The sequence below is a fragment of the Atractosteus spatula genome, chromosome 6, assembly GCF_055471065.1.
Source record: "Atractosteus spatula isolate fAtrSpa1 chromosome 6, fAtrSpa1.hap1, whole genome shotgun sequence".
Classification (NCBI taxonomy): Eukaryota; Metazoa; Chordata; class Actinopteri; order Semionotiformes; family Lepisosteidae; genus Atractosteus; species Atractosteus spatula.
Window position 1 is genome coordinate 48,950,092 of NC_142711.1, and position 27,087 is coordinate 48,977,178.

Here is a 27,087-nt window from a genome sequence, read left to right on the forward strand (position 1 = left end):
ATTTTCGTGTTCTGTGTCTTAACATTTGGCCTGAGTTTATTACGCTTCAGTGTTTTCAACCACTAGCCTGTAGTCTTCTCAAGGAGTCTTTAAGTTAGCCCACTAAGTTAATTTCACTGTGATCATCATTAAAGAGACAATGACATTTGAATAGCCAGTTTTTTTCACAAGATCATTTTTTTAATCATCGATTGTCTTGTAACAGAGACACTTATTAAAGGATCACCCACATGCAAAATGAAGCTCCCGGTATCCTATTATACTGTATAACACTTAAAGCAATTTTATGCATAATGATTAGAGAGAAAGGTCAGATATGATCGTTTTGCATTAATAGATGATGGTGAGATAGTGACATCTCCCTTGCCGTCTCATATGACCAGATAGCATGTAAAGTAAATGTAAGCAAACAATACATGACCTTAGGATCACTTTTTTATAATTTCATATGAATCCATTTGTTATGTTTTTGATGTTTGCAAATTATTACTGTTATGTGAAAGCTGCTTTTTCCTAGTAAGGGTCACAGCAAACCAGGATTCTATCCCAGAAGGAAAGAAAGGAAGTGTGGCCTACATTCTGGATGAGACACCAGTCACTGAGAACACATACACAAGCACACAGGGACAATGTAGATTCAATTTATAGATGCTTCTCTGGAGCACAATATTTAATGAACACAGAGAACGTATTCCAACTCTACACGGCAGGAACCCTGATTGATTCAAAATCAAATCCAGGACACGTGCTTTTTATAAAGATTACATGTTGCAGAAATTCATGCACATCAAATATGGTGGTGCGGTGGCTCTCTGGCTAAGGATCTGCGCCAGTGGCTGGAAGGTTGTCGGTTGGTATCCCGAGGCCGGCAGAGGAATTCTACTCCGCTGGGCCCCTGAGCAAGGCCCTTAACCCCAACTGCTCCAGGGGTGCCATATAAATGGGTGACACTGCGCTCTGACCCCAAGCTTCTCTCCCTGTCTGTGTGTCTCATGGAGAGCAAGTCGGGATTTCATTTATTATCTACTGTTCCCTTTCTGATGGCTTTGTTTGGTAGACTGTATGGTACCATATATAACTTATAAACAGCTAAAGAATAAAAATATTATTAACATATAAACAAATAATTTACATCACTACAATTTTCATACTTTTGCATTACAAAAATAAAAAACTTGATTTCTTGGCTTAAGGCTCCCCAATTTGTTGTCCATATGTGCCTTTTATACACCTTAAACATTACTTCTTTTAAACGTCTCTTTCTACTGTAAATATATCTTACAATTCAAAATACTTGTTCACAAATACTAAAATAATTTTTCTAGCAGCAAACCAGTTTGTTCCCGTTTTGCTCAGCTTTTTGGCAACGTGGTCGTTTTAAACAGGTCAACATTTAAGTATCTCTTTGCACCCAGTAGCATTCCAGTTCAAGTGCGAACCAGTGCGTGAGGTAGTGTTGTGTAGCTTTGTTGTGATTTGGTTAATTTTGCTCTTTGCTAGCAGCGCTGGCCTCACGTCAGTGACTCTACTGCAGGTGACAGTAGCGTGTGGAATTAGGATCCTTGTCACTGTTTCTCTTGGGCTGAAAACGTCTCTCTATTCCGCTCCTTTTTCAAATAAACTGCGCAGTTTTGCATACTTACTGTAGATAGAAACTGCTCTTTAGCTATTTATGTTAATCTGAGGTATAAAACACTATTCAAATACCAGTAAAACGCTTTACTATTGTAGTCGAATATTTTTTTGTCAGAAAATGCTGCTTAAAGAAAATCTTCTCAATAAGAATCCTCTAATTTGTACGACGTTAAATTTAAAGCTGAAAACATGTCTCTATTGATGTGCTTTTTTAAATCAACTGCACTGTTTTGAACAAGGTTCTGTAGATACAAGAGTTCGTTTGCTAAATACTTAGGCTAATCTGAGTAATAAAACACTATTCAAATACCAGTTAAACAGGTTTACTATTGCAGTCGAATTATTTTTGTCAGAAAACCCTATAAAGAAACTCTTCTTAATAGGTATCCTCTAATGCGCACTATATAAAACTTAAGTCCATGTTTCTTATAAACAATTCTAATCAATTAAAACAGCATTGCGAGTCGCCAAATCCAATGCAATACCTGCTATTGCACACCCACTGCGAAAGGAAAGACAATCTCACGTGCTACTGTTTGGAGCTTCTCCTCCAGCTGTGCATGACGTCAGACAGAGCGACGCGAGATACCGGTACTGGGCAGGAAGTCCGGCGCCGGACAAGGAGGTGGAGGTTTGGCGCCAATCAGTGGCAAATCGAAAATACTCTGTGTTCATATCATAACCTTTCTTTGGGGAAATGTTATAATGTATCTCAACAGATGACTTGTTTTGAGAAAACGCTCCTTTTTTTCTTTTCTCTTCGTTGTTGAGTGTGAAACTCAGCCGGCGATACTAGCCGAACGCTGGATTGTCAACCCGGACTAAAAACACGAAACGCTGAAATACGAGCTCGCAGGATCTTGTATTGCAACTCCTGATTTCTTTTATGCACTTGCGTGTGGACACGGTGTGTTGAACCGGGACGCGGTAAGTTCAGCATTACTGAATTATTTCCGCACATCGCTGACTTCACATGTACAGCTGTTTGAAAAATAGACGGGTTGATATTTGCTGTTTGAGCTTTTCAGCTTTGAAATTGATGAACATTGATCGCACTGAGCAAGTACCGCAAGTTGTCAGTAAATCGTGACAGGCTTTGCTCAGCTGTAGTTCCGTCATGTGATCGTATTGTTTTTTGTTTGTGGATTGTACTCGGTTACATTTTATTATTGTTACACCTGCAATTAATTAACTGTTCTTCAAGAGAAGATGAGAGTCTGATGACTGGTGGGCTCTTATTCATTAGAACAAAGACGAAACAAGAGCAAGCAGTTTTTGACGTATTCAGTTCCATAATATTACAATTATTACCCCTACATTGCCTTGTGTGTTAACCGTTCCGAAAATGTTCTCACACTGTAACATCAAGGTGCAGTTATGCTGACCCTATTTTTAATGTAGCTGAGTGCAGGAAAAACAATGATGTACAGTGTACAATGTTGACAGACTTGTTTTCATGTAATCTTCCCTATTCTCATACAGGTTTCGACTTCACACCTTTCTTCACCCCTCTCCACTTTGCACCACCTGAGTGGCCTCTCTGCCTCTCCCCTCTCCCAGCTTTTGTTCTCCTGTGCTTTTTTAATCTTTGCCGTCTGCCCCGTCTTTCTCACACCCGATGAAGGCTTCACCGCCAAAACGTTGTTTCCTTTCTTTTCAGCATGGAATAAACCCGTTACCTTTTCCTTTGCAGCCTACGCATGCCGACGCAGCTACCTACTCGAACTACTATCATTTTTGTTTGTTTAGAAACATTGAATAGAGGATGTCCACAGAAGATAAAGGAGTGTTCCTCGTGAAGTTTGTGAAGACCAGCGAAGAAAGATCAGAGCGTGCCGTGAAAGCCTTTGAGGTAAGGAGTTCCTTTGACTGTTGCCTGGACTGTTGTTTGACTCCGTGTCCGACAGCTGTGAATACACAATAGACTCAAGGTTTGAACAGACAAGCCAGGCCTTTCCAGAAGGTTTGGTTCTAATGTCTTGTGCCCACGAATATGATGTCAGCTTGACTGTGGTTGGGTAGCCTTAGGGTTAAAACCGAAGGTAATGGGATAGCAGTTTGCTTTTCAGGCAAAGGATTTGGAGTATATAAGTAATTTATATACACACACCTGAAGAAGGTCCCACAGCCGAACTGTTGCTTCATTTCTTCTCTTTTCAGCATGGGGTAAACTAAACTTGTTCCTAAGTAATTTATATGTCCCACTAATGGATTACTTATAGCATTGCTGTTTTTAATATGCATAAATGACATAACCATCCACATGACCTAAATTTATATACTGCTTATTAGTCATGGGTCAACTGGAACCGCTTCTAAATCTAAAGTGTTCTGAGATCCTTTTGGGATGGAGGAAATTGTAGTAATGCAATGGAATTTATTATTGCCAAAAGCTTTTTAGTCCAATTTGAATTCAGCCTTACTGTTTCCTTAGGAGATGTTGCTAATGGAATCTGTATCCCACCCATTACTGTATTCTGGTTTTCATTGTTTCTAAATTCATCACAAATCATTTTTTTTGTCTTCCAGGCAATCAGAGAGCTGCAATCGGAAAAATACCTTCAAAATATAGATGAGAAGGAAGCCCTCCTTTTAAAACACAATGACAAATCCCTCTATGTCTTTGATGACTTCAGTGGGCGTGCATTCCAGCACTTTAAAAAGGTTTGTAGTGTATGTAGATACCATATGGATATTTTGCCTTTTTTGGCAAAATGAAAATATGTGCTACCGGGCTCATTCGCGTGAGTGGAAAACGGTGCTGTAAATCCATGGTGTCTGAAATGATAATTTATGAATTCTACTGACAAATGATCAATAAATTTATATTTTGAACTCTGCTAGTGATCTTCAGTAATTCTTTGTGTTAAAGATAATTCAGTCATGGGCGGAACATTTTGTTTTTTCGTTATTAATATGCAGTTTACATGGCAGAATATATATTTGTAGGAATCATGATTTAAAATGCTAGTGGAATAATAGTGTCGATTGCAAATGTACCAAACGACCAGAAACTGCTCCTGTGTGTTTCATGACATCCTTGAAGTTTCAATATTTAAGATGTCTGTCTGTAATGTAATACTAGCTGCAATAGCATTGCAGAGTCAATATTCTTTAGGTTTCATGGAGACTGACAGTAATAGGTTTGTATCCAATTGAATCTAAAAATATTCAGTGTTTGCAATATAAAAAAATAAACATTCAGTGAAAATATTCAATTTAAATATATGTAAATATGCAGTTCGTAATTATGGACAATATGTCATCATAATATTTATTTTCATATAACAGTTGATTTTCTGGTCTGTGTAAAAAAGATGAGGTATTTTAATAATTTTTACAGTTTTAGCTCTACAGGTGAGATATTTCTCTTGTAGAAATTATGAATTGAAATCCAAAGGTGTTTCCTATGTCTCCTGGTTTATATTGAACTCTCCTCCTCTCTGTGTAGCTGGGCTGCAGGATTGTCAGTCCCCTGGTGGTCCTCTTCTGCCTCAAGCATCAGCGCTGTGTGCCTAAAGCAGAACTCCCTGTGTACAACATGGCCATGGCTGACGTTACCATCACCTGTACCAGCCTGGACAAAGACACCAGGGTATGCACGATTCACACTGCTGCCAGGTCTCTCAAGTGACCCAAACAAGCCATGTGCTTTTACACGCGACAGATTCAGACGCTGAAATATTAAGGGTCAGCAACCCGCCGTGAAAGCCGTTAATGTCACCTTTAACGTTAATTAAAAAATCACTGAAAGTGGAAATGAGATTAATGGCCTTTTATAATTTTCCTTATGCATTTTTGCAGTTCAAGCAACAGAATAGCACCTCATTCATTCTCCGTGGTCTGATTTTTTTTTCTAACTGTTCCCATCGAATAGAGGGAGTAAGCTGTGTTGTATGTGAATGCAAGTACAGTTGGTGTGAAGTGAGTACTACACATTTTCCGAACATTCTTCTTTTCTAACTCGCCTTTGATTTTTCATTAGGGAGAAATGACTGAGCTGGTGCAGTTGATGGGGGGCCGGGTGTACAAGGATCTGAATGTGTCCGTCACCCATCTTATCGCTGGGGAGGTGGGCAGTAAGAAGTACCTGGTGGCTGCTAGCCTTGGGAAGCCCATCCTGCTGCCCTCCTGGGTGAGGGCATGCTGGGAGAAGTCCCAGGATAGGTATGCTATAGTCATAAAATTCATTTACTGCTCTGGATGAGCTAGATTCAGTAAGGAGTGCACCATACTCAGTGAGCCATCTGGTTCTTCTGTAATCTTCTTTAAAAAAAAATAGATTTGGAATCCAAAAAACATACTCAATTTCCTGGGGAAGATCCATTTATCTGGTTAAGCTCATGAGATATCGCTGAGGTCCAAGTACCTGATGCAAGCGATCCTGCTATGGTAACATCATGATTGGCGAAATGACCTGCTCTGTCTCGTAGCTGCTCTAACATTTTTTGCATATCGAGTGGAAAACACCCACCTGGGTTTTGGAAAAGGGTGGCTCTCTGTGATGTTCAGTCTCATTTGGCAATGTCAGAGTACAGTATGTTTAGAGAGCAACATTAGGTGGTTGTTGCTCAACAGGACCAAAATTCCAACTTCATAAGTCACCGGGTTTCATCCGTTTCTAGCGCGGATCGATATGGTGTGTATCTCTGCATCATCCGCTGACAAGTCGCATCATTGTTGTAGCTTCAAAAAAGTCGTTGTTTGGGGAAAATCCCCCTGTGTTTAACATGTGGCTTCTCCACCAGTTTGAGCCTCACTGTTTGCTCTCTTTTGTTTAGGCTGTTTCGTATTCTGTTGAGCACATACCAGAGTACCTTGAAATAGTACCAGAGTAAGAATTTATAAGAATTATAAGAATAAGCCACATCAGTGTTACCCTCTGAGGTTCATTTTGAATCCTGGCGATTGTTTGTAAAGTGTTTGAGCTTATGAACAAAGCACCACGATGGAGAATAAGGTCTGACCTTAATATGTTTTTTTCCCTTTTTCCTCATTAGTTTGTTCAGGTACACTGATCTTTGCTTGGAGGAGTACATGTGTCCTGTCTTTCAAGGTTGTATTATCTGTGTGACTGGTCTAAGCAATCTGGACAGAAAGGAGGTTCAGAGACTCACTCTTCAGCATGGTGGACAGTACACAGGACAGCTGAAGATGAATGAATGCACCCACCTTATTGTCCAGGATCCCAAAGGTATGTTCTTGGAGTCTGCTAGGCAGCACAGCACAATTGTGTAGATATCTTGTCGAAGTCTGACATTCCACTGATGATAAAGGTATATCTCTTGTATAATATATATTGTATAAGATATATTATAGGTGGTGAAATTTCCTAGATTCCTTTTGTGGGAGTAAAAGTTCAGTGACATGTTAGTACTGTAGACTTCAACTGAGCTGAGTGTAAGACACATTACAAGACGTAATTCCCTTTTCCTGCATAAAGTACTGCAAATCTTATTTTCCGAAGACTGTCGCTAAAATTAGCACTTTGAGTTTTGTCTTAATAATAAAAATAACAATACAGGATACAGATGTATACATTTCAGCATACATTTGTTCCTTTCATTATGCAGTACATATGCATACTTTTATATGTTTTATTTTTCTTCAAGAGCAATTATTTAACTAGCATTTCTCTGAAGAGATGCACATTAAAATCGGTAAAAGTTAATTTTGCAGAATATAAGGAGTTATAATTATAGTATCCTTATACATTTTTGTACAATAACATAAAAGGTGTAATAAGAGCATTAGAAAACAAAGTTGAGTGGTATTAATCAAACCAAATCGGGTAATATGATAACTAAGCATTGTAATTTGACTACAAGGATTAATCGTAGGCTCTAAGGAAACTGTCTGAACTGATGGGTCTTGAGAAGGTGCTGAAAGGTAGTTATTTCTTTGTCAATGAATTTGCAGGCAGCATTATAGGAAATTAATGGTCTCTAGTAAGTAAAATAATGTACTAGACAGAGATGAATCATAGACTCTAAAGCGGTTTCAATAGACAGGTCTTGAGAAGGTACTGAAAGGTAGTTATTTAACTTGTCAGTTAGTTGTTAGGAAACATTCTGGGAAATTATTAGTAAATAAAATAGGAAATAAAAATGAAAAAGTGCACTAGCATTGCATAGTTATTACTTTGGTTTATTAACCTACTAATATGTCCTGGCAGTTTGAATCTTTGCTTAGAAAATTAGGAGTGTTGTTTAATCCCCTAGCCATCGAAATGATTTTCTTGTTGTTGTTGTTTTTTTTTAATCACGCAAGAGACATGTTGTGCAGTTTCTTGGAGCAGCTGATGTTATTCCCCCTGCAAGAGAGAGGGATTCTCTCCCATTGTCTCCCCACCATTCTGCAGCACTGAAATGTGTTCTTCCTGCGTTGGTGTTCTGCAGGTCAGAAGTACGAGTGTGCTCGGAAATGGAACGTGTCCTGTGTGTCTGTCCACTGGCTGTTTGACAGTATAGAGAAAGGGTTTTGCCAGGATGAGAACAAGTACAGGGTTCAGCCCGGTGTGAAGCAGACCAACTTGCCTAACACTTCAACACCCACAGACTGCAGGAAGAAGCAGGATGGTAAGGATGGCACGATTTATTTTGATAGTACTTGTCTCTGTACTAGCCTCTCCCTCTCCCTCTCCCTCTGTGAATATTCTTATAAATAGTCTTCAATTGCCAGGTATTGCGTTTGTGACGAATAACACAAAAAACATCTGAAGTTTATAGTTTAGTGTTTTAATTATAAGGGTGTTGATGAAAGATGGTGTTCTTTTAACAATTAGAAATAATATACAGAAAGTTAATTCGGAGGCAGCAAGGTGGCACAGTGGTTAGCATTGCTGGGGTCCTGGGTTCAAACCTGGACCTGGAATGCTGTTTGAATGGTCTCCCCGTGCTCGTGTGGGTCTCATCTGGGTGCTCCGGTTTCTTCCAACAGTTCAAAGACACGCTGGCAGGTTAATTGGCTTCTGAGAAAACTGGCCCTGGTGTGAGTGTGTTACTATATCTGTGTGCCCTGTGAAGGACTGGCACCCCATCCCCATCCAGGGTGTATCCAGCCTTGCACCCGTTACTTGTTGGGATATGGATATATGTACTCCTGTATTGGATCAAGTGGGCGAAACGTGGGTGGATGGATGTTAATTCAATGTGGTGATATATGTGAATTTTAATTTCATACAGAAAAAAAGGGATTTCTAGTCTCCAAAGAAAAAATTTGAATTAAGGCATTTGTCCTGATAGTTCACACTTGTCCACCCTTGAAATATACAACATTTTATGGAACAACTCAGTGCAGCATTAGAACTACAGAGAGATTTATTATCAAAGGTCCATGTTTTTTTAATATCTGTTTCACTTAATTAGACTTAGCAAAAATATTGTTACGACTCTTGTTCAGGTTGTGCTCTTTTGGGAGTGAGCCAAATCTCTCACATCAACAGCAGCTCTGTGAACGACTCTGCTGTCACTACGGTCTCAGCCAGCCGCCTGGTGCCTGCTGAGGATTCCCTGGAATCACTGGATATCAGCACCTTCCAGGCCCCTGATGACCTGCTGGATGGATGCAAAGTGAGTCCAGGGACTTTGTGCAAATAAAGCAGAAGCACTATTTTTTCTGCCAAAACTCTTGATAGGGTGATAGAAGGCTTTTCAGACTTCAACCATTCATGAATCTGCCGTTGAACTTCTGACTTATCTGAGAAGATATTTATCTTGAATGTGTAGTCAGTTTTGACTGCCTTTTTCCAGCAAATTCATCTGATTTCCTATGTTTTCTGTACTTCTTTGTAAACCTCAAATTGTGTTATGGTTGCTTAAGTCCCATTAATACTAATATAACTGACAGCATGATTTGTGCAGATGGTAGCTTTCTGGATTGGCGTGCTTTTTATGTCACCCATCTAGTTTACTGGAGTCTTGGGTGCTGTCATTTTAACTGGTAGTTCAGCATAATCCACGCAGGAGAACCAGTTGTGTGAAAGTGTGTGATCGTTTCATCCTCAGATTTTCCTGTGTGGATTTGGCAGTAAGCAGTTGGAGAAGGTTAGGAGGCTCATCAACAGCGGTGGAGGACTGAGGTTCAATCAGCTCGGCGAGGAGCTCACTCACATCATCATGGGAGACGGGAACGAAGAAGTCAAGCAGTTTCTAAGCAAGGCCTCCCACAGGTGCTCTTCATATTAGGAATTTAATGGTCTAATGTTAGGAATCATCTTCTTATTTTAAGCAGTTTAGGTGATTGGGAAGGAATAAGATCTGCTCTCAAAAGTTGGCATACAGTTAAAATCTTATGACCGTCGATCTCTTCATCATTTCAGTAGTAATAAAACTGTCAGATTATTTTTTTCCTTTATCTGTAGCACTTATAATGTATAATGAAGTAAAATATAGCTTTAGGGAGTTAGAGTTAAAATGCACTAGTAATTATTTTCATTAAGACCATTTTAAGAGCCTTGTCCTTCTTCCTCTCTACAGACCTCATGTAGTAACTGTGAAGTGGCTGTTGGACAGCTTCTCCAGGTGCTGCCTGCTTCCAGTAGAGAATTATTTCCACGCAGATTACCCGCCCTGTGCCAATGCAGACATGGAGCTGCCAGCCCCCAGGCCGTCTGTGCGTAAGATCAACACGAGCGTAGCTCTGAGAGCAGACAGTTCTTCTGGGCAGCAGAAAGCAGAAGAGGACTTACTCTCCCAGTACCTCAATGAAGATCAGACAGTAGGTGAGGGATCCATCCGTACATGCACGTTTCAAGCCTGTGCTCGGGTCCATATATGTGTCAGTCTTAAATTATGTAGGTAGGAATACAAAAATCAGGTCTTTTTTGGGAACAATGACCATTGAATTTACTTACAGTAAGCTGGAAAGTGTGTCTTAGGGTGGGGACAAAAAAAGCCAGTACTTTATCATGGCGCTAATAAGGACTAGGTGTTAACCTTAGTGAGAGATTCCTTGCTTGCAAGTCTATGCACGGCGGAAGTGGACTCTTGTCTACCGATCCCCTTGTTTTCAGTTGAAGCAGGGAACCACGATCAGTCCGGGAGGCAGGATAAAGACGAGCTGGAAGACAGGCCACCGAGCTGCTCTCAAACAGTTGGGGAGACCTCTACTGTAGTGGCGGAGGAAGGGGGCCTATTCTCTGGAAAGAGGTTCCTGATCCTTGGGTTTAGCACAGAAGATGAAGCGTACTTGACGTCCCTCATCAAGGAGCATGCTGGGAAAGTGCTGGGTGCCCGTAGCCGTGCCATCGCTGATTACGCAGTGGTGCCTGTGCTGGGCTGCGAGGTGGAGGTCACGGTTGGGGAAGTGGTCACCAACACCTGGCTGGTAAGAAAGCAATAAAGAAGGCTTTACTGAGGGACTCTCACACACAGAGGCAGTAGAAAGAGATATTTAGTGACGTTTTCTTATATCTGGGAGAATATGCGACTACTGTATGGTTAGTGAAGAAAATACAAGCCTATTGCTTCCTAAAAAAAACCTTTGTTAATTTAAAAACCTTACATTGAAAAGGGTAATTTATTTGAAAATGCAAACCTAATACCGTCATATCTGTATTTAAATATGTAACCCATATTTTATACAAACTCGTAACACTATGTGACTGAACAGTTTATTTTAATATGCTTTTTTGACATGTGCGTCTCTTATGCAACACAATCTTAAGGGACACTGTGAAACTGTAAGACGTATATTAAGGCCACGGTAGTAGTTTTTTTTAACATTTGAGTATTCCTTGTATTTCATGCATAACTACCATGTATGACATGCTTAAATCATGTTTAAAATCCATAACTTATACTAGTTTACTCTAACTTTATCACTGGTAAAATAAAAACTGCATGAAGGCATAATGGCTATAAATTAATTAGTTGTCATAAAATAAAATAATTTCTTGATTTCATTTGTGGCAGGGCTTTAATTAATTTTCTTGGAATACAACGTTTCTAACATGTTTTAATTAGAAAATAACTTGATATTAAAGAGGAAGGTAATTGAAAATAGGTCTGTTATTGATTAAATTCTCCCAATCTATTTCTTTTGCTAGAAATGCACCCAGATAATTGTGAACCTGGTCCTTTGTTTTCACAGATTATGTGTATAGAGCAGCAGATTCTCCTAGACCTGCATATGAATCCTCTCTTCTCTCCAGTGACAACAGTAGAAGGACGTGTTCCCTTGAAGGACTGTGTCCTGTCTGTCAGCCAGTTCACTGGCATCGAGAGAGATTCACTTATCTTCCTCGCTGAACTTTTGGGAGCTAGGTTGGTCTTGCATTGTGTACGCTGTATGTGTAACAGTTCCCTTATTATATCTTAAAAGCAATTGAACATAGAATTAGGAAGGTGGTTATAGTCATAAACCCTTAGTATATGTGACTGATTCGTGTTAAACACAACAGGAGTATAATCTGTGTTTCATATAGCATAAGTACATAGTTTCCATCCTCAACAGCGTGTTTCTTCCACTGTTAGATAAGGTGCTTCCCTGCTAGTTTGGCAAAATGCAGACATTTTACCATTATTTAAAACTGGAAATTAAGAAAGTCATATGGCACCATTTTAAGATGCACTCCTTATGTATCGATTTATGAGCTTTAGAGTATACAGTTGAGTTTGCCATGATGGAAAAAAAGACAGATGACCTTCAAGCTCGGAATTTTCTGATAGATGTTTTGTGTCAGTTTTCCCAGTGTTTGTGCATAAGGGTCCTCCTAGATAGTGATGTTGGGCACCTGACAGTTGATGCACAGCGTTCTCTGACATTCTCAGAAGATAGTTTTGAGGCACATATCATTTTAAAAAACTTTCCTCATTCATGTATGTTAACTGAAATGTAACCATTTGGACTTAAAAAGATAAAAGCTCATTGTGGGACCTGTTTGGACAGAAACTGGGGGACAAAGTTTTAATAAGTTGAGGATAGAATGCACGACTTACTAAAAGTAAAGTGATTTTCGAGTGGAGAGAAACAGAAACAGGTAAACAAAAGTCAAAACAAGCAACACCAATCTTTACCCGTTTCTAGGCTGCTAGACTCTGAATCACTTTGTATGTACAACATAATTTCTATTGAGCTAATGTGATAGAAAATACAGCAATCACACCTGCACACCTTGATGGTAGCCAGTCTGTCAGTGGTTTTTCCACCTTGAATATTTCCATTTATGTAAGCATTAAAATAATGATTCTTGGTTTTATAAAATATAATCTTAATCTGGTTACGTCTTTTGTTCTCCTTTGCCCACTGATAAAATAAAATATCAGATAAACCTATCAGAACAAACTTCTAAGACTGTTTCATACTAGATAAAGTCTTTCACGTTAGGCCAGCCTTGCATTAGAATTGGTCAGTCTGCAGTGTCACTAATCAGGTCGGTGTCCCCATCGTGCAGAGTGCAGGAGTTCTTTGTGCGGAGGGCGAACCAGCAGAAGGGCATGCTGGCCAGCACCCACCTGGTCCTGAAGGAGCCCGAGGGCTCCAAGTATGAAGCTGCCAAGAAGTGGAGCTTGCCCGCCATCACCATGCGCTGGGTCCTGGAGTCCGCACGCACGGGCAGGAGGGTAGACGAGGGGCGCTTCCTGGTGGAGAATGCCAGCCCTGCAAGTTGGTGTCCAAACGCTGTCATGTCACGTTACATTGAGACGGAAGTAGTAGTAGTACTGGTCAGCTTTACTGCCAGACCAACCCTTCTGGTTGTTAGCAATGTTTTATGGTGCTGTTGTTAAAATAACAAAGACGAAAAAAAAATAAGTTAAGTAGGAGGCTGCGACAGCATGCGTAGACTGCAAAGAAACAGCTAAAGTTAAAGGCTGTGTAACCTTCTTCCGGTGTCATTTGAAGAAGGCTCCACAGCCGAAACGTGTCTCTTTTCTTTTCCTTACAACATTGGATAAACTTTTACCTGTTCCTTTGCAAGTTACGAAAAGAGCATGAATGATGTATACATATAATAATTCATTGATTTTAGTAGGAAAATGACCTCAGCTGTCTGGAATATCATAATATCCTTATGCAAAGTTGCCAGTACATACTTTCATATTACTGTTTAGTTAAAATCTTAACCTTCAAAAGGTAGTAAGCTAAAACAAGGGGAAAAGCTGGCTGGGAGTGGTCACTAATAAACTTTAAAGTATCTTCTATTTAAGTGTGTTGCATATATAGAAGCAGTCACAGCCAGTTACTTTCAAAGCTGTGTGGACCACCTTATGCAGCTGTTTTCTTTCTTGAGAGGCTAGGTTCCCAAACCAGAGCGTAACAGAAAGTTAACACGCTCTTAACTATTGCTACTATATGGTGCATGTTGGCCTCATTTCAAGGTGGAGGACATTATTATACCAAGAAATTTTAAAAAATGTAAAGAGGTTGTAATTCATACCTGTCACATCCTGTTACATCTGAAATCAAAGACTACCTCTTTGGTTTTAATCATATTCAGCTGAGACTTATAAAAGTCTCCTTGCCTCATCCAACAATTTCAGAAGTTTCAGCATTGCAAATTCATTTTACTTCCTTAAAGATTCCGTATGAATCTTTAGTGGATACAAAACAAAGGAAAATTAGTGAAATATTTAAGAAAAAAAGAGAGTAGTAAAGACAGTAGCTTCCTTTGACATCTGCAAACCTCGTATTCATTATATTTGTACAAATTTTGTGCTCTCCTTCATTTTAGAGGATTCAGTTTGCTAAGCTTTCTTCTGTGTCACAGTAAAAACTAAAAATCGTTTAAAAGGAGTCCTATCTAATATGAATATGGACAAAAGATTAAATGCCAATTCAATATAAAATGATTCTTAAAGTGCTATGTGCATGTGCCATAAACTGCAGTTTATAAATAAAATACTTGGATGGTGTGAAGTCCCTTAGAATCCTGCTTTCTTCTCTGTATTGCCAGAAGAGGAGCACAGCTTTGTGGGTGGTTCCCAGAAGCCTGAAGTCAACAAGCCAATGTGCTCCCCTGAGTTCCCCGTGCTTAATCTGAATAGGCTGAAGAGCAGTGTGGTGACCCCACTGGACATGAATCGCTTCCAGAGCAAGGCGTTTCAGTCAGTACTGGCTCTGCCAGCGGGAGAGCAAAGCAGTCCAGGGCAGGGAGGCAAAGCGCTGACCACAGAGCCCTCCCTCCAGCTTGACACTCCCTCCAGGTTCCTCTGCAGAGACCAGCTCTTCAGACCTTCGTTCGACGTCAAGGTGAGGTGCGCTAGTCGATATTCTCGACAACCATTTAAAAACATTCATTTATAGGTCATGTTCAGAGTTTTTGGTGCTTATTTCACAGCAGTGAACCCCCCTTTAGAATGTTGTCAGCTGTCTTTCCGTCTTTATTGGTTATACTTATTCATTACCCCCTCTTTTATAGTATTAGTAATTAGTGCTTTAGAGTTCTAATTAAAGTCTTTTATAAAATTATATCCATTTAGGTTGAATTTGAATTGAAGTGTGTACAGGGATCAAGGCATCAAGGGGTGAGGAAAAGATCCCCCAGCTATTGAAATCTGTTTGATTATCTCTACAGCGTTGTGCTTTCCAGTCTTCCTACATCACACAGTGCATGCATTTCAGCTTTTAATTGCCACGGCAGAGAGGACATTTTATTTCCCACTGTAGCTTATAATTGCTATGTATTTTTTCATCCATAACATTATATTAATGGATAATTGAGAAGGCTGTGTTGTAACAGAAAGAATAAGGTTCTGGATCCCAAGATGAAGTTAAACAGATGAGTTTATTGCATGCAAGGAACAATAAAGCCAAAGTCTTGTTTCCCACAAGAAACAACAAAACCGAAGTATTGTTCGAAGTGCTGGTACAAACTTTAGGTTTAGATATCATTTTCTTTCCGCTTCTGACGTCACTGTTGTTATGGTAAAGGGGGGAGGTCACGTGTCTGGCCAGTTTACAGCTTTTTGGCCAAATGGTCAGGGATTAAGTCCCAGGGAGTTGCCTAGCTCTCCTAGCTCCCATCTGGAATCCTTATCAGTTAACCCCCTTCCTGCCATAAACTCCAGCCTTAGAAGTCTAATCTTCATGCAGAAAGGACTTAAAATTAACCTCGTCTTCACATCTTACTTCAGCTGCTTAATCTGGGTGAGAGGGGCAAATTTCAAGACGAAGAGCGTTCATGACCTCCGTGTTCTTGGTTAGGATGCTCTGGAGGCGCTGCAGACCCCTGGGGGTCCCGGGCAGCCGAGCCGGAAGCTGTGCACCCCGCTGTCCGTGGTCATCGGCAGGAACCTGCAGGTGGCCCTGGCCAACAGCACCCGCAACAACATGGCTGCCGTCACTGCCAGCCCCCAGCTGGGAAGTCCCCTGGCCCACAAGGTACCAGCAGGGGTTGCTTTCTCTGGCAGTTGAGGTCAAAAGAGCATGTGCAGTCTTTTGGTAGATTGATCTTGCTCTGTAAATGTCATCACAACGCAATTAAAATGAATAAAACAGTTCTAGGAGAAAGAATAGTGTCCTGTGTAGGGAGTTGTCTATGGATCGTGTGAAATGTAATCATGCAGACTGGGAATCCTATGCAGCTGACCACATTCGTATGTGTACAACTCTTGTATGAAGCATTTCATAGCTTGCATTGATGTTGGTTTGTTCATGCTTTGTATTATAATGTTAGTAATAAATAACTTGCATTTAAACAGTATCTCATTTCATCTCAAAAGATCTTTTAATGTGGTTTACAGGTAAGAGTGGATTTACTTCCTATGAAACTGAAGTATTGACATTATCTTTCTATGTAGGAGAAACAAAGAGGCAAGGCTGAAAGGTTTGGTATTGCCAGTTAAACTATGGAAAAAGCTATGGAGGAATAGTTGCCAATTACCTGAATTATAGTGAATTAAGTGGGATTAGCCAGTTGGGTCTAATGGCCTGCATTCATGTGTAACCTTTCTCATGCTCTATTCTAGAGTGAGGACCTGAAGCCCCTTGCGGGTGTGGTGATCTGTGTGAGCAAGAAGCTGAGTAAAAAACAGAGCGAACTGAATGCCATTGCAGCCTCCTTAGGGGCTGATTTCAGGTACTAGAACTCATTCTGGTTACCCTTTTGGGGCTCTCTTACTGGACTAGGTCATCTGCAGAAAGAACCGATTTAATACTGTATATGTAAAGCCATGCTATATCTGCCATGTTGAGAAAATTGCATATCCCACAGCCTTCTGCAATTTCTAGCAGTGTACTAGGACAACAACATTACAAGAAGCAGAACTGCTGCAAACTACCTCCACATCATACAGATTCTCATACTTCACTGTGTGCCCTGCAAGATGCTGGTATTTGCAGCCTCACCTTGCTTTTTTTCCCTGCCCTTCCTCCATACCGGATTATTAAATTATGTATCTGTTGATTGTGACTGCTGGTGTATTACTCCAGTTCCGGTTTTGTGCATCATCTATTTAGCAGTCAGTTAAGCTGCATCCTACTTTGTTATTCTTGCCATGCCAGTTAGGTCACGTAAATTGAATGTTTCATGGTTAAAATATAAACTTACAAATACTAAATTGGAAGACTGACCCGACATCAACATGAAAACAGTAGTTGACTGTTGTTAAATCATAGTGTATTATGAATTGTGGCTTACTAACACAGTGTTCACCTGATACAAGGACTGGTTTTGAATCAGTATGTTCATCTTAATTTTTAGGTGGTCTTATGATGAAACAGTCACACACTTTATCTACCAAGGCCGGCAGAATGATAACAGTAAAGAGCTGAAATCTGTCAGAGAAAGAGGAATCCACATTGTCTCAGAGCACTGGCTTCATGTGGTATGTATCCCAGCACTCAGACGTGTTCAGATCACAAAAGGGTGGATTTTTTAAGTAATTTGACATAAAGCTGCTTTATGTAAGATAATGAAATCTTTGTTTTTTTCTCTCAATCACTACTTATGATAAATGAAAAGCAGCAGAATTATAGGTAAAATATATGTTTAATATCAGCCTCTGCAGAAATAACAATACTGACATAAAAACTGCATTTTGTATGCATTTCTTTCTTTTTAAGTGTGCTGAAGAACAGCGGATTGTACCAGAATCTCTTTACCCCTTTACATACAATCCTAAAATGAGTCTTAACCTCAGCCAAATGCAAGATACTCAGAAGACGCCACCCAACGTGCAGAGCCGTAAGGAAACCTCTTTCGAATCAGTGGTAAGTGATTCCCATGCTGGGGCCTAGACCATATCCCTAAACAAACGTGATTATCCTGAATAAAAGCTGATCCAGAAAAGCCAATATTTTATGTTCCTTACGAGGAAAACCTTATTAGAAGATGAGAGATGCGGAAATAATATTAATTTCCTTCCCAGTCAGTTTACTTTTCAGATCAGGCATGGGATCCCCACGCATAGCACATACATGTTTAAGACGCAAAGCTGTGCATATATTTAATGTTTCCGACAAAGACTGTGTAATCCATAAATTTATATTTAGGTTACCAACTTCAAGTTTTTTTTTGAGAGTTTTTGCAGGGCAGATGGTTCTTTAAGTTGTGTGGCCCTACACTCGGCCCTTTGTGTCTGTGTAGAGTTTGTATGTTCTCTGTCTGGGTGAGGGTTTTTGCCAGGTACTCTGGTAAACTCTCTTTACCCCACTGGCTAAATTTGATTGGCTCTTGTCCGGGGCTCTGCAGTGGACTGGAATGCAGGCAGGGCTCAGTTCTGTCTCGGGCTCTGTGCCTCTAGGATGGGCTGTGGTGACCCTCAGCAGGATAAGCAGCTCTCTGATGATGCAGATATACTGAATCATTGCCAAGACTGAATCTGGTAATGAATTACCTTCTCTTTTTTCAAGCCACATGAAGGCAATGAGGAAAATATGGAAGCAAGTGAGAAATCTCAAAACGGCGAACAGACTGCTTTAGGTGAGGTGACAGACCTGGAAAACCTTGAGAAAAGAGGTACGTCTGTGACTTGCATTATATTTGTGAATATTTTATTATTGATGTAATTGTTTTTTTTGTACATACAAATAACACGCCAATTTTGGAAGGTAGCTGCACATTTCTGATGTTTTCCTATATTTTTGGCATTTTAGCATTTGTAAACCTTCATTAAAATAATACTGTATGTATAGTTCTGAAGTTGACAAAGTCCTCCCATAACACTTTTGTTAAATTTCAATACTCAGCACTGGGTCATAAATTTGTTAAAAAATAGTCTAAATACTGTGAAAACAAATTTGATAGTTGGATGGTTAGAGAATATTGGAAATGTGGAATATTCTGCATGCGCAATACTTCATGAAACCTTTAGATAGTATGTTGTTTATGATAATGTCAAGTGTAAAGTTTTGTATAATTCACTGTCCCAGATACATCCAAAATGTCCGGATAAGGAATAATGGACTTTGGATGAAATCTCTGATTGTGTACATGTAAAGCATTTATGAAATTTAAGAACAAATATAATTTAGCAAAATAAAAATTGTTACCCTTGAGAATGTTTTATTGTCATAATATAAAATGCCTTTCATGACCCAAAGATTGAAGGCTGTAAGTAATGGGATCTTTATTACATGTTCACTGATTTAGTTGCACGTCTGTGTTCTGTGACTGGATGTTTGCTGTTATTTCCTCATGCAGACCTGGCAGAAACTCTGGAGATGCGGGAAAACCTGCAGCGTCAACTCCAGGAGATTATGTCAGCCACAAAGCTGCCCAAAGGTCATCGGTCCTCTATCACTTTGGAAAACCGCCCCAACACCCCTGACAGTGTGGGCCGGCCTCTAAGGAATGGGCGCAGCAGAGGCCTGGAGGCGCTCAGGTAAAGTAATCCCCACCAAGAGCAAACCAGCTGGGGTTATGATACCACCAGCCTGTCAGGTAGCAGATCTGTGACACAGGTATTCCATTCAAAGGGAAAGATGTTTTTTTTTCAGTCTGAAGCAGCGCATTTCAGAGATGTGAAGTCAGGCGTTGGATATTAAGAAATGGGGATTTTGGAAAGCAGCATTTGTAATTTGTTGCAAAATTGCTAATATGCACTTTCGTAACACCTGAAATTACAGCATGTTCCCTTCATCAGATTTACAAGCTTGCTGAAGAAATTGTCACTCAATTCACTGTATTAATGAATTTGCATTGCATAGGTTTAGATCAGCAACTTATCAATTGATTTTGATGGCTTAAATTGTTATTATATAACAATTTTATAAAGGGCCTCTGGAGGTTCAGGATTTTATTGCAGTGTTAAAAAAAGACATGAAATGTTGCATGGCCCATAAATAGTATTTTATCTGCTTTAATATTAATTTCTCCCTGGAAATGGTATTTTCTAGCTATTCATTCAATATTATCCTCATTATTCCTATAGGCAGTCCCGTCGTGCTATGATGGACATGAACACAGAACCTTCACAGAATGAGCAGATCATCTGGGATGACCCTACAGCACGAGAGGAGAGGGCCAGGCTGGCTAACAACCTGCAGTGGCCAACCAGTCAGTCCCAGCACTCAGAGCCACTGCAGGTTAATGGGATTGATGGCAAAACGGACACCCATGACTACAAGGAGTCCATGACCGATTCGGAGCTGGCAGAGCTTGGTAAGAGAGGTGCAGATGTGCCCATAACACAAGCAGCTAGGTTTCTTGAGGGGGGCTACCCCAAAACCAGGGGTGCGAAAATTGTTCTTCTCATACTAAAGCTAAAGATTTCATGCAATTGAGAAAAATAATTTCTTCCAGTTCTCAGAAGAATGTCTTGGGCTCTTCTTTATCACGTTTCATTAATTTGTGCACCCAATTACAATGAGTGGAATGTTAGGTGAAGAACAAAATTAAAACAAAGGAAGATTTTATTTATGGTATTGACTTCCATTTTAATTTTATGTTGAAACTTTAGGGGTCCTTATAGAGTTATTTGAGTTATTCCTTATTGAGGGGATCCTGAAAAAAAGAGTTTTCAAACTTCTGTCTTAGAACACAAAATAGTTCTTACTGTTGCACTGGTGCTCTAAGAAGAGGGGTCAGAAAAAAAGTAAATGGGACAAAAACGTCTGTGAGAAATCAGCTGATTTCCACAAAAAGTAACAGATGCTTAATAGACGCTTAGAAGCAGGTTGCTGTCATGGAAAAAAATACACGAAAGGGAGACTTGAGCATGTGAGAGGAAGAAGATGCTGTCTAGAACATGGATTCCTGTAGGGCTAATTGTCAGTCTGCTTCCAATATATACTAAAATGGCTGGCGAGTAAGAGGTTGAATCTCGGAGAACTTTGGTGAAGTAAATGTCCCTCACAACAATATCACTTGATTGCACTTGAGCCACATTTATCGAATTGTAATAATTGGGCTGAAGCTTTCGCTGTTTTTGTTTCCTGTTTGTGATTCAGCTGCCTTCAGTGTGGCGGAAGCTAACGGGAGTAAGGTCAGCGCTTCTCCAGTGAAAGAAGAGGCTCTAGCCTCGCCCGCAGAAGGCCAGATACTCACACCCCAGGCTCCCAGCACCACCTTTCCTTTAGTTAACCCTCCTGTCCCACCGCAGCCCCAAGCGCAGGTATGGAGAAGTGCGGTACTGTTATTTATCCAGGCCTGGTCTGTTTACATTCATCTTTGGATCAGCAGTGATTTGTGAAATGTTCAGATATGTCTGTTAGTGTTTCTATATTCAATGTAAACAAAGATTCTACACATTCTTTGTCGAACAAAAGCATCTGAAGTAGAAATGTACATATCTCTTGTCGCCGTTTCGTTTTAAGTAGCTGAACTTAAGTCTGGGAATTGCTTAAAGTCTGTAATACTTTTTTTCTTTCACTTCTAGAAGGAGGAGGAAAAAAAAGCAAAGGTCCAACCAAGATTCCAGCTGTCCTCCCTTAACCCCCAAGAACGCATTGACTACAGTCACCTGATCGAGGAGCTAGGTAAATTCACAGAGTACAGTGCAGGTCATAATGAAGCCATTTGTTCACCTCCTGGTGAATCAGCTTCTAAAACATGGTGTTTTGTCCTGTGCACCATAGCTCTGTCAGACTTAAAATGAATTACAAAATATGTGTTCCAGGATAGAGTTTTTCACCTATTTTATTACCTTTGTCTAATATACATTCCAGTTGTTGGGTTATTCTAAGTTTCACAGAACAGCGGTGCCCGTTTAAAAATATTAGTACCCTATGGCCAATTTCCCATCTGCTGACATCTCTTCTGAGGTCTTCAGCATAGTATCCGTGAATGTGTTTTGTCAAGGGGCAAGTGTTGACCCACATCTGCTGTCAGTATGTAGAAGAGATGGAGGCTTGTACTGCCTTTGTCTTGCACATCATTTTCTTCCCTTCACTCGTCATCTTTTTTTCTGCTACTACAGACAGTTAGCCAAAACCTATAGGTTGGCTTTTTTTTTTTTCAAACTATGGTGTAATTATATATTCGTTTTCAAGACAAATTATAGATATAAATAAACAATTATTTTGAATATTTACAATTCCTGGAGTGTTGCGTTTCATTTGAAAGGGAAGCTTTATTTAAAGCCTGTTTCGCCACATGGTGACAGCACATTTATTTTTAAATATCTGAGAGCAAGTAATAGAGGGTACGAAGAAGAGGAAGTCTTTTGGACCAGGGCTTTTTTATTAGCTACCCAGGTGATGTAGTGATATATTTACCTCTTAGGGATCCACAGCAGCGTGGGAATATCAAAATGGGATACAGTCAGAGAGGTCACAAAAGGATAATGCCTCTGCTCTCTGTTTAACAGACTTTGCTGTAGCTTTTGTAGTGTCCTGGCCTGTATTCTGTGAGAGTATTAGTAATCAATGATCACTGAACCTGACACTGAAAACTCCATTTCCGCAGACCAGTATTTAGCTTGTACATGACTGTCATTGTCAAGTCAGCAGCCTCTGTGGGTGATTGCGTGGGGCATTGAATTGAGAGTTTCACTTTTTTTACCTCACTTTTTATAAAACTTTAGTTTATATCCTCTTGTTCATTATTGCTTGTCATGTTAGGTGGATGATTGGTCCCCAATTCAGACTGATATTGTAAAAATTAAATTTCTGTTTTCTTTTTAGAATTCTATACTCATAACTTCATATAAGGAATTGTATATATGTATGTCTGTCTTTTGAAAGACTTGTGTTTTAGTCTGTTGACTACTCTTCATTCCATTGTTCATTCATAGTTTTAAGCATGGTTAACCGTTGTGATTTTGCTCAGTGATTTTGGTGCAAACTCCCAGCTTTAAGCATGACCTATCTCCACACGTTGATTGAAGTCAATAGGAAGGATGATTGTTACTGTATTTGTTAACCACCTGTATGAACATTGAGGTACATCCGTTGAACCCTACAGGTGGGGTGGTCCTGGACAAGCAGTGCTTTGACCCAAGCTGCACGCACATAATTGTTGGATACCCGCTGAGGAATGAGAAGTATTTGGCTGCGATGGCTGCCGGCAAGTGGATCCTTCACCGCTCCTATCTCGAGGCCTGCAGAGCCGTGGGGAAGTTCATCGAGGTTGGGAGAATTTTAGAAGAGGGTTCTTCCTTGCAACAGCCAATTAAATATTTCAGCAGTTGCACAGACTTCTTTTTGTAAATGGATTAGGTCCAAGAGCTCTTTGATGTTTGCAGAAATTGCTCTTTTGCTTGCAAGGCTCAGGAAACAAATTAACCCACAAGAGGTTATTATTTTCGTGTTAACTGCACTTGGCAGACTGTGTCGATTTATTTTTGACGTTGTGGTTTGCGGTTCAGGGTTACTTCAGTTTATCTTCTAGCCTGACTGCCAGACTTGTGTGCCTTCCTTCCATTATCTGATGGTTTCAGGGTTTCAGTGCCCTTTATGGTTGAAATGGTGCAGTGGGTACTCTGCTGGTGCCTAGACAGACACTACTGAATGAACCAGTACAGTATATTGGAAGGTATTCATTACAAGTTCTGTAATGGCGTCCTTTTAATTTACAGTAAACATTTTTTTATAGTGCAGAAGAGATTTGCTACAATGAAGAATGGAACTATTTTTTATCTATTGTAAAACATATCAAAAATGTAGTGTTGAATATTTTTGTTATATAACTTTAATTTTTGTCTAGTCATTCTCAAGGAGTAGTTTTATTCCTTTGTAGCAAAATTGTTTATTAAATGTATTCTCAACTATGGGAGTAAGTATATCAAATCAGATGAAAGTGCAAGAGATGCTCCTGTAAGGAAATTGGGCTCCTTTTCAGGAGAATTCAGTCGATTTGCTCTGATCTTTTAAAGTTGTTTTTTTTCTTTCAGGAGGAAGAGTATGAATGGGGCAGCAGCTCCATTCTTGATGTTCTTCCTGGCATCAATGCGCAGCAGAGAAAGTTGGCTGTTGCAGCAATGAGATGGAGAAGAAATCTCCAGGGCAGAAGAAGCAGCGATAGCAGTACAGAGGTACTGGTGCCCAGGAAGGTCCTCACTGTAAACCACATGAGCTCATTAGCAGAACTGCTGCTGGAAGAGCACTGTACAAGCACTGAGGGGGGAAGACTGAAGTCAACAGTTCAGAGGGATATTTTAAGATTGTGGGGATTTATACTTTTATGGAGGCTGGATATCTGGCCTCAGCACAGATTTGCAAGTACAAACTTTGATACAAATCTGTCTGGAGGAAGTGGGGCTGATTTAGTAATGATCATTTGCTAGCCTGTATGAACACCAGGACATTAGGATCATAAGGCTGTAATCTTGTGGAGCTTCATTGGTTTCAGTCCAGCACAGTTTCTGATGTATTTTCTCTGAACACTCAGGGGGCCTTCAGTGGCTGGTCAGTAATACTCAACGTTGACCGATCGAGAGAGGCAGGGTTCAGACGACTGCTGCAGTCTGGAGGCGCCAAGGTTTGCCTTTGGGTTTTTATTATATGTCCAGATCCTTCAGTGTGGCTGCTTCTTTCTCTAGTGCGACACTTCTTGTTTTTATGCTCCTTTGCTATTATTTCCACATAGTGTATGTCAAGATGTCTGAAATTAATTAATGTGTGATGGAATCTAATAATAATTATCTTAAGACTTAAAATGCCCTTATGCCACAACTTAATATATCATTCACTACAAGACAAGTGTTCCGTTTTGGGTTCTAATAAATCAAAGGATTGACGTATTTTGTCTCCAACAGGTGTTTCCCAGCCATTCTCCATCTCTTTATAAGGAAGCCACTCATCTCTTTGCGGATTTCAGCAAGCTGAAGCCAGATGATCCCAGGGTGAATGTTGCAGAAGCTGTTTCCCAAAATGTGAACTGTTTGAAACCAGAATACATTGCCGATTACCTCATGCAGGTAAGTGTATTTTGGCTAGGTCCAGCAGGAATGCAGTTCTTCACTTAAATAAAACCTTCTTAAAATCTGAAGGACCTTCAAAAGTGCCTTGCAAGTGTATTCAGACCCTTGCACAGTCTTCACATTTTGTTGCTTTAAAGCTTGCAATCCTGACACTTGGAAGTAGCAGTTAATATCTGTTATATACTGTAGACAACCTACATACTCCCTTAGTGAAAATGTAAAAGCCATGATCTGACTGACAGGAAGACACTGGCTATGAATGCCGGAGCTTCTTAGTTGCAAGAAGGAAGCCATTACTGGGGAAAAAAATCTCAAATCATGCACAGAGTTTGCAACAAAGCATTTAAGTGATACTGCAAATGTGGCCAACTTTTTGTGGTCATATGAGAGAGAATTGGAACACCGCGATAAACCACTGTCGACCCCATCCTTACTGTTAAGCATGGTGATGGCAGTATTGTTACAGGGCTGATTCTCATCAGAAGAGACTGAAGATTTTGCTGAGGGCAGTGTGGATGGTGCAAATCATAGCGGAAGACCCGTTTCAGTCTGTTAAACACCTACAACTAAGACAATCTTTCACCTTTCAGCAGAAGAATATCCTAAAGCACAAGGTCAAAGCTACATTGGAATGGCTCAAAATTATTCTTAAGTGAGTGGCCCTCACTGGCAGTGGACTTGAAGTCCACTGTCCATAAGCGATCCCCAAGCAATTTGAGAGAGCTTGAGTAAATCTGCTAAGAAAATTTCTGGTGGCAAACATTTCACCAAGCTGGTAAGCACCGCTGGTACTTTCCCAAGAAAAGTGTCAGTAATTGCTGCCAAAGGTCCTTCCAGTTAATACTGAGATAACAGGTCTGAATAATCTTTATTTTGAGCATTCAGATCAATTCAATTTTGAATAAAGACTTTTGCAAGGTACTGTTTCTCATACAAAAATGTAAATTAACTTAAAAAAAATAATAATTGTAAACAATTCACAGTTTAGATACTTTTAATTGTTTTCATTCTATTTAATTTTTACGTAGTTGTATATAGAGACCTTTTGACACAGCAACCTGGATACACTATTGCAAGACATGACAGAGTTCAATCTTGCCCCCTTTGTTCATTATTCATACTGGATTAGATGTGTTTAAACTAAATGTGTGTATATACATGATGGAACCAAGCTACAAGAATCAAGAATCAAGGGTAGGTTTATAATATTCACCTTGTTGCATTTTGTGTCTTGCAGGAGCCCACACCTGCAGTAGAGAATTACTATCTGCCAGAAGCTGTAGCGTGTTTGCAGGATGGCTTGGACTCCAGCAGATATTCAGCATCTCGTAAACGCAAAGCTTCTGAAGAGATGACATCAATCAAGAAGTCCAGGATGAAATGACTTGATTGCCTAGGATAGACTAATGTAAAGATTCAGTACAATTTATGACTTTCATAGCTGTATAGAAGAAAAAAAATACATTTGTACATTTTTATGGAAAAATAAAATTGAAGTTTTAAAATGTACAATCATGTTTATTTAAATTCTATGAGAGATGCTACAGATTCTGCTGTAAGGTTCTTAGCACCTCATTAAAGCCCCCTTTTATGGATTCCCCATGATTATGGGTACACTTGATACAACTAGTGTTAGACAGACTGTTTAATTAATACATTAAATAATTCATTTATTCATCATTATTTAATGAATTAATTCTGTTTTGTATCTTTTTACACATGTATGGGTGTATTCCCACCACATATGTAAAAAGGTACATGGGTGAATTTGAAGATAGTTAACATTATTCTCCCAGTAATTTGTTTTCCCCAACTTGATGAGTTGATGAGGTTAATTGGTGGTTCTCTCCCCTGTGTGCCATGTGTTTGCTCTGCAAGGGGATGCATCCTGTGTTTTTTTGGTTCAGCTCTAGATTCTCATGCATGGAACAAGTGAAGGATAATGCATGGCTAGATAAAATTAGTGCCTGGGGTTGTGTGACCTCCTTTTGTACAGAGATTGTTTTTCCAAGGTTTGAGGCCGCATTGATTCATCATGTGCCTGGCATGGTGGTGTAGAAGCTTCACACCTCTAGATCTAACTGCCCTGAGAGGTGCAGCTCATCCCAACTCTTCGTGTTTGAATTTATTGTAGGCAAGCCATAAAAATCTGTCCCTCTTCCCCATAGTTGTTCAGCCTTAGATAAATCTTACGCAGACTTTGTGGTTC

At 39.9% G+C, this 27,087-nt stretch overlaps 1 protein-coding gene across 2 annotated transcripts; it reads left to right on the plus strand.

Moving 5' to 3' along the window:
- The first annotated feature begins 2,319 nt into the window (after positions 1 to 2,319).
- On the plus strand, positions 2,320 to 26,559 carry topbp1 (DNA topoisomerase II binding protein 1). 2 transcript variants are annotated; one of them, XM_088919191.1, is made up of 28 exons: positions 2,320 to 2,562; positions 3,329 to 3,487; positions 4,165 to 4,299; positions 5,087 to 5,230; positions 5,621 to 5,802; positions 6,636 to 6,829; positions 8,034 to 8,213; positions 9,037 to 9,206; positions 9,642 to 9,805; positions 10,113 to 10,357; positions 10,649 to 10,962; positions 11,728 to 11,900; positions 13,031 to 13,242; positions 14,531 to 14,826; positions 15,781 to 15,957; positions 16,545 to 16,654; positions 17,279 to 17,402; positions 17,641 to 17,787; positions 18,430 to 18,535; positions 19,220 to 19,400; positions 19,950 to 20,179; positions 20,968 to 21,131; positions 21,396 to 21,495; positions 22,922 to 23,085; positions 23,850 to 23,990; positions 24,347 to 24,436; positions 24,714 to 24,875; positions 26,116 to 26,559. In XM_088919191.1, the coding sequence occupies exons 2-28, from the start codon at positions 3,401 to 3,403 to the stop codon at positions 26,260 to 26,262; spliced, it is 4,539 nt and encodes a 1,512-aa protein (XP_088775317.1). In that variant the 5' UTR covers positions 2,320 to 2,562; positions 3,329 to 3,400; the 3' UTR covers positions 26,263 to 26,559. The 2 variants fall into 2 exon arrangements, with proteins under 2 accessions (XP_088775317.1, XP_088775318.1); XM_088919192.1 differs by having other exon boundaries at positions 3,385 to 3,487.
- The last annotated feature ends 528 nt before the right edge of the window (positions 26,560 to 27,087 follow it).

What these genes read in the sequence shown, in the direction of transcription:
- topbp1 (XM_088919191.1), top strand. Translation starts at nt 3,401, where the DNA reads ATGTCCACAGAAGATAAAGGAGTGTTCCTCGTGAAGTTTGTGAAGACC. An exon ending in GACCTTCGTTCGACGTCAAG is followed by an intron (nt 14,827 to 15,780) that starts GTGAGGTGCGCT and finishes GTTCTTGGTTAG; the next exon opens with GATGCTCTGGAGGCGCTGCA. An exon ending in TTCGGAGCTGGCAGAGCTTG is followed by an intron (nt 20,180 to 20,967) that starts GTAAGAGAGGTG and finishes TTTGTGATTCAG; the next exon opens with CTGCCTTCAGTGTGGCGGAA.